At 39.9% G+C, this 7,239-nt stretch overlaps 1 protein-coding gene across 1 annotated transcript in view; it reads left to right on the forward strand.

The window, feature by feature from the left end:
* The window catches only part of LOC126203439 (rhomboid-related protein 2-like), a 57,952-nt gene extending 51,040 nt beyond the window's left edge, over positions 1 to 6,912 (forward strand). Inside the window, exon 8 of the mRNA XM_049937757.1 lies at positions 6,604 to 6,912. Coding sequence (XP_049793714.1) covers positions 6,604 to 6,804 — 201 coding nt within the window. The 3' untranslated portion in view covers positions 6,805 to 6,912. The remainder of the gene's footprint in view (positions 1 to 6,603) is intronic.
* Positions 6,913 to 7,239: the final 327 nt, after the last annotated feature.

Genomic DNA, 7,239 nt, shown 5'->3' on the forward strand with positions numbered 1-7,239 from the left:
TGCTTTCAGCCGTTCGCAGTACCAGCACAGCCAGGCCGTTTTGGTTAGTGTTAAAAGACCAGATCAGTCAATCATCCAGACTGTTGTCCCTGCAACTACTGAAAAGGCTGCTGCCCCTCTTCAGGAACCACACGTTTGTCTGGCCTCTCAACAGATACCCCTCCGTTGTGGTTGCACCTACGGTATGGCTATCTGTAGCCAAATTATGATGTGTGTCTTTCTAATGTCTACTTTTACGTGGTTGGTACAGCCCCACAGTGATTTGAGAAACATTAAAACTCAAAAGCTTAGACAAATTTTAGATGGATTTTGAGAAAAAAATTTGGTGAGCATACAACCAGAGACCAAGTGAACCAACGCCATGGGGAAACAACATACTGTATTTCATGGACTATAAGAAACACATTTTTCTTCAAAAAATTGCCTCCAAAATTCAGATGCATCTTACGCTAAAAATTATTTAATTGTATCTAAAAACAAAGATGATGTAACTTACCAAACGAAAGGCAAAGAGTTTGGGCAGTTGCCTTTACAATGTGTGTGTGTGTGTGTGTGTGTGTGTGTGTGTGTGTGTGTGTGTGTGTGTGTGCGCGTGCGCATGTATACCTGTCCTTTTCTCCCCCTAAGGTAAGTCTTTCCGCTCCCGGGATTGGAATGACTCCTTACCCTCTCCCTTAAAACCCACATCCTTTCGTCTCTCCCTCTCCTTCCCTCCTTCCTGATGAAGCAACCTTAGGTTGCGAAAGCTCAAATTTTATGTATGTGTGTTTGTGTTTGTTTGTGTGTCTATCAACATACCAACACTTTTGTTTGGTAAGTTACATCATCTTTGTTTTTAGATATATTTTTCCCACCTGGAATGTTTCCCTCCATTATATTCATATCATAAATTATTTAATTGGATAGATAAAAAAACTATTTACTAAGCAGAGGCAGAATACACACATAAGACTGTTGTGATTGGCAAGCTTTCTTGGCCAATGACTCCTTCTTCAGGCAGAAGGGATGAAGGGCAAGGAAGAAGGGTGAAGGAAAAGAACTGGAGAGGTCTAGGAAAAGAGGAGATTTTGGGAAAGTCACCCAGAACCACGGGTCAGGGGAGACTTACCGTATGGGATGAGAAGGAAAGTCTTTCCTTCTCATTCCATATGGTAAGTGTCCCGTGACCCGCTTCCCCTCCAGCCCTTCTGCCTGAAGGAGGAGCCACTGGCTCCAAAACCTTGCCAATCACAACAGTTGTTTATGTGTGTGTTCTGCTGCCACTTGCTGAGTAGATTTTTTTATCTATCCAATTAAATAATGTTATCAATAATTGATTGTTTTTGTTGTTATACTAGAAATTAATATAAAAATGTCCAGTGTTTGATTGAAAATTCCTGCCAGTCATAAAAATGTCCATATATTCGATGCTGCGGGAAACCTATCTCTATATAGTAATCTTGGATTCAACTGGTAGCAGCAGAGCACAGATGTGACGAACATGAGCTGCGGTGATTCACAAGCTTGCTAACACTGTCTCCCTCCTGCCCCACCTTCACAGACATGGAACGCTGTCTAGCCTATGATGTGTTGCTGCAGTCTACGGTGCCAGTGAACTTGAATTGAAAGTGATTTGTATTATTGGCAACAATACAATATTTTTATTAAGAGCTAGTTTCATAATCGAAAAAAATTAAGGGTATTAATATGATACGGGCTATAAATTGAAGGTAATAGAAGACTAAATGTTCAAATAGAGAATTGAATGTAAACTGGCCAAAACTAGGTGATGAGGTATTGAAATGGATTCAAGGACACTGTCAAAATGGCATCGGAGTTAGTACAAAAAGATTCAAATACACGGTCATTAAGCCAGTGCTATTGTGGAGGGTGGAGTTGGTTGGTGCTACAATTTATCAAGCATCATGGACTTAGCGTGCGAACCAAAACCAAAATATCTTAGAAAATGCCACAAAAGTATGAAGAAAAAATATTACCTTTCCATCACTTTACTATTCAGCATTGAAAGAAAACCAGCATGGAACTAAGCCAATTAGTAATTATGGATGAAACTCCTCTGACATTTGGTGTGCCGAATAACAGAACTGTTGCCATGAAAGGTGCTGAAACAGTAACTATAAAAACAAGTGGACATGGGAGAAAAAGAAAAAAAAACACTGCTGCTGTTCTTTCATGTTGTGCTGGTGATACTAAACTTAATCCAGTGATCATTTTCAAGCCCAAAACAGTGCCAAAACTTCTGAAATTCTTCCAGGTGTTGTTCATGTACATGACAAGGGTTGGATGGACAAAGCTGGTATGAAAGCATGGATTAACAGAGTGTGGGAGATAAGGAAAGGTGATTTATTGAAGGAGAGTTCTCTTCCTTTGATAGATCAGTTTAGTTGTCACTTGAAAAATTCTGTGAAAGAGAAATTGAGACAGTGAAATACAGAGCCTGCTGTTATTCTGGGAGGACTTACTCCACAATTGCAACTTCCTGATGTATTAATAAATACACCATTTGAGTATATACGAAAGAGGAATGTAACAAATGGCTGATGAGTGAAACTCAACATTAATTCACACTGAAGAGAGCTTTAAAATGTTCTACAAACAAACAAATGTGTCAGTGGATAAAACACTCATGGTGTAGAGTGAGAGAAGACACTGTTGAATCTTTCAAGAAAAGTGGCATAAGTAATGGTCTCTATGGCAGTGAAGACCGTCGTCTTATATATATATATATATATATATATATATACACGTACATGACTACAGTATTTTATGGACCTTAATTTTTTAAACAATTTTTTAAATGACTTTTTACTATTTTTATTGTTAGACTGCAAAGCTAGACTAAAACAATCCTTAGTTTACAAACCAAACTGACCTTCATATTCCCTGAAAATTTTCATTTGAACTTTCTTCTTCCTCCTATTCATCATCGTTATCCTCTTCGTTTCTAGCTTTGCAGTCTAACAATAAAAATAGTAAAACGTCATTTTAAAAAATTGTTTAAAAAATTAAGGTCCATAAAATACTGTAGTCATGTACGTGAAGTGTTTTTGGCACTGTCATAGTGAACCTAAAAATCACGAAAGCCGACAAAGTTTCTCAGTGAATGAAAGGTGTGCCAGAGAACATCTATCAATGTGTCATTCTGAAGTATGTTAACATGGGCTAGCAACATGGACAGAATGCGTGTTTGCTCATTGTGACCACTGACAGCGAGATAGGCTGCTGACATTGTCAAACAAGAAACGTCCAGTCAACTGGCACTTAATTGAGCCACATTGACAACAGCAAACAGTTCATGTGTGATGCTGCAATCTCTGACTGGGGGGACATAAGTTTGAGGGCATGAAATGTCAAGTAATTTTAATCAAACCGTAACAGCTGATAGATGAGAGGCAAATACATGTGCATAATAGCACACAAAATTTCATTAGCTTTTAGGCTACATTTATTTTTCCAATTCATTTGCTTTAAGCACAAATAAAGCAGTTTAATGATAGTTTATTCTTAGTGCAGTGTATATAACTGATAGTAATTTCTAACAATGGAAAATCCAGGATGGAATGTAACAGTATTGTGAAAAGGACAGTTGCTACTCACCATATAGTGAAGATGCTGAGTCGCAGATAGGCACAACAAAAAGACTGTCACAAATTAGCTTTCAGCCAGTAAGGCCTTCATCAGAATTAGAAGGCAAACACATACATACACACTCACGCAAACGCAACTCACACACACATGAGTACTGTCTCAGTCAACTGAGGCCACACTGTGAGCAGCAGCACCGGTGCATGATGGGAGTGGTGAATGGGTGGGGGTAAGGAGGAGGCTGGGATGGGAAGGGGGAGGGAGAGTGGGATAGGCATGGCGGACAGTGACATGATGTTGGGGAGCGCAGAGGGGTGAGGTGGAAAGAGGGTAGGGCAGCTGTGTGCAGTTGGGAGGTTAGATGACTGCACACAACTGCTCTACCCTTTTTCCACTTCGTCCCTCTGCCCTCCCCAACATCACGTCACTGTCCACCATGCCTACCCTACTATCCCTCCTCCTCCCCATCCCAGCCTCCTCCTCTCCTTACCCCCTCCCAGTTGCCATTCCCACCATGCACCGGTGCTGCTGCTCGCAGTGTGGCCACAGTTGCCTAATATTGCAGCCGTGTGTATGAGTTGCGTTTGCTTGAGTGTGTATTTGTGTGTTTGCTGTCTAATTCTGACAAAGGTCTTACTGGCTGAAAGCTAATTTGTGACAGACCTTTTGTTGTGCCTAGCTGTGACTCAGCATCTCCACTATATGGTGAGTAGCATCTTTCCTTTTCATAATATTGATGGTAATTTCTATCTTTTAATGGATGTTGTTAATGGCTCTTTCTCCATCCATCAAGGTTCTCCATGTTGGGTTCTGCAGAACATGATTGATTGAATGAAATACCAACCAGCCATCCCGATTTAGGTTCCCTCTGGTCTTTCATAAATCACTTTGAGCTGAATCATTCCCTGAACAAGTCCATAACTAATTTCCTTCACCACTCGTCTCCAATTTGAACTTTGTTTCCATCTCTGATCCATTCTGTGAGTTGTTTAAACTTTGTTCTTGCTTAAGTAGAATTTTTCATTCAGAATTGTACTTTATAACACAGTGCTTCTTTCACCTTTTTGTGTTAATTATCAGAGATAAGATATTTTAAATACCTAGTAATTTTGACCCTAGTCTGGTAGAAGAGTGTGTGGATGTGTGGGTCAGTTCACATTGGTGTCATACAAGATATACAACTTTGCTTCCGCCATTTTTTCCCCAACATTTGAGGCTTTAACGAAACAAATTGGTTACACGTGTATCATTAAAAATATTTTTCATCACTGGCCAATACTTTTCCCATCTTTTGGGCAGTGTATGAATCCCAGCGTCGAAAAAATTGTTCATCTTTTGAAGTGATCCACGAACCGATTCAATTTGTGACTTCTTCATGAGATCAGGAGTGTTGGTAAGCCAGGCCATGCTCCATTGATCTAAACAGGTCATAGTCAGAGGAAGCAGTGTCTGGAGAATACGGCGGGTGGGGTAGAACTTCCCATTTTAATGTTTCCAAGTACGTTTTGACCTCTTTTGCAACGTGGGGTCGAGCGTTGTCTTGCTGCAGAATCACTTTATTGTACCTCTCGCTGTATTGCGGTCATTTGTCTTTTAATGCTCTGCTCAAATGCATTAATTGTGTTTGATAACGAGCATTTGTGATCGTTTCTCTTGGTTTTAACACCTCATAGTATACGACGCCAAGCTAGTCCCACCAAATGCAGAGCGTGATCTTGGAGCTGTGAATATTCAGGCCGTCGATGTGGAAGCATGGCCGGGATATCCCCATGATTTTTTGCGTTTAGGGTTATCGTAATGAACTTATTTTTCGTCCCCGGTCGCAATGCTTTGCAGAAATCCCTTCTGTTTTTGCCTCTGAAGCAACACAAACGTCATTCAACGTCTCTTGGTTTCAGCTCACACAGGACCCAAGTTCCTTGTTTCTTTAACATGCCCATAGCCTTGAGACATTTTGAAATGGTTTGCTGTGTCACTCCCACTAATCGTGCCAATTCTTCTTGAGTTTGACTCGAGTCTTCACTCAGCAATGTCTCCAATTCTGCATCTTCGAAAACGTTCTCTGTTCCACCACTATGCCAGTGTATGATGTTAAAACCACTGTCTTGAAGCATTGAAACGACACATTCTTTCACTAATAGTGTCCTTATCATATGTACTTGAGAGCATTTGATGAGACTCGTCCTCTGTTTTCTTCATATTGAAATGAGAATTAGGCTCGCTAACTGCCTGACGTCTGCGATCAGTTTCTTTCGACTGCTACTTACCGTTGTCGCCACCTATTGGCAAATGGTGGAAGTAAAGTTGTACACCTTTTATTTATTGTTTGGTGCTATCCATGTATTATATTTTGAAAATAGGCTGACCACTTTACCCTCATCAACTTCAAAAGACTTTAAAATATGAAGGTTCGACTCTTCATAATACCTAATAGCCATTATCTTTAAAACTTTGTGCTTTGCTTATCAGTTTTAATTGCTTTCTACAAATATAGTGCTCTTAGTTTTTCATGTGTGTTAGTGCTCCGTCACTGCTATGTTTCCCCATTTTTTTAAACTGTTTGTGCGTTGATCTGCCTGTCTCACAGGCACAGCAGGGGGGGGGGGGGGGGGTGGAGGAGATAAGATTGGTATAAATATTTACAAAAATTTTCTGTATTAACATCACACTTCCATCCATTTGTCATTTTCTCCCTCAGAATGCACTCTCATTTTTATTCATTCTCTGCTTAAGTGTCAGTTCCATTGCCTGCTCTACCCTGTGTGTCTTTAACCAAGTTTTTCTTCATATGGTTAATCAATACCTAGGTTCTTAATTTGAATGTATGTCTGTGGGCATGCGAAAGCTGGTGAAAAATAAAAGTATATTCAGAATTTTTCATGCACTATATGTGATATAATGTATTTGAGTTGTTTTTTAGTAAGGAAATCTCGCAAATACAATAAAATATTTTTTTCTTTCTGTATTTAATGTGAAGGGGTGTACCAATTTTAATATTCTCATTTTCTTTTTCACCAGATTGGGTATGCTGCCCACCTTGCTGGTGCTGTGGCTGGATTGCTTGTCGGAATCAATGTTCTGCGCAATCTACAGGTGAAATACTGGGAGAAAGTGTTGCGTTGGACTTGCATAGTCCTGTATGTTGCACTGATGCTTGCTGCCATAATCTGGAATGTAGGATTCCCTGAATATTTTCCAGAGTCTGCGTACAGCACATAGTACTTTATAGCTGCGACTGAGACAGAAACATCAGCTGATGCAAACAGTAAGTCAGAAGCGTAAAGTTTTTTCCTTTCAGACAGTGCACAAGACGACTGTCCACCCTGGTTTCTCTCATTATGCCTCACTTTTTAGGTGATGTTCCAGCCAATTGGCAGACATTTTGATTAAAAATGTATTGGACATAATTTCTAATTGGTGGTGATTATGATTAACTCACGTTGGTTGTGAAAATAGTGCCCACTGGAATTTGTGTGAAAGAACTCAAGTTAGGAAGACAAGAAGAAGAAAAGCTGGATGCAAGTATGGTGAAGAGATCCTGTGGTGATAAAATCATGGTGATAGGTACTTTGGGTGAGTCTAAGATGCATCAGATAACTAGGCGATCAAAACCACTGCCTATAGAAGTTGGTATTCACAGTTAAAGGTGTATAA

The sequence above is a fragment of the Schistocerca nitens genome, chromosome 9 (genome assembly GCF_023898315.1).
Source record: "Schistocerca nitens isolate TAMUIC-IGC-003100 chromosome 9, iqSchNite1.1, whole genome shotgun sequence".
Taxonomy (NCBI): Eukaryota; Metazoa; Arthropoda; class Insecta; order Orthoptera; family Acrididae; genus Schistocerca; species Schistocerca nitens.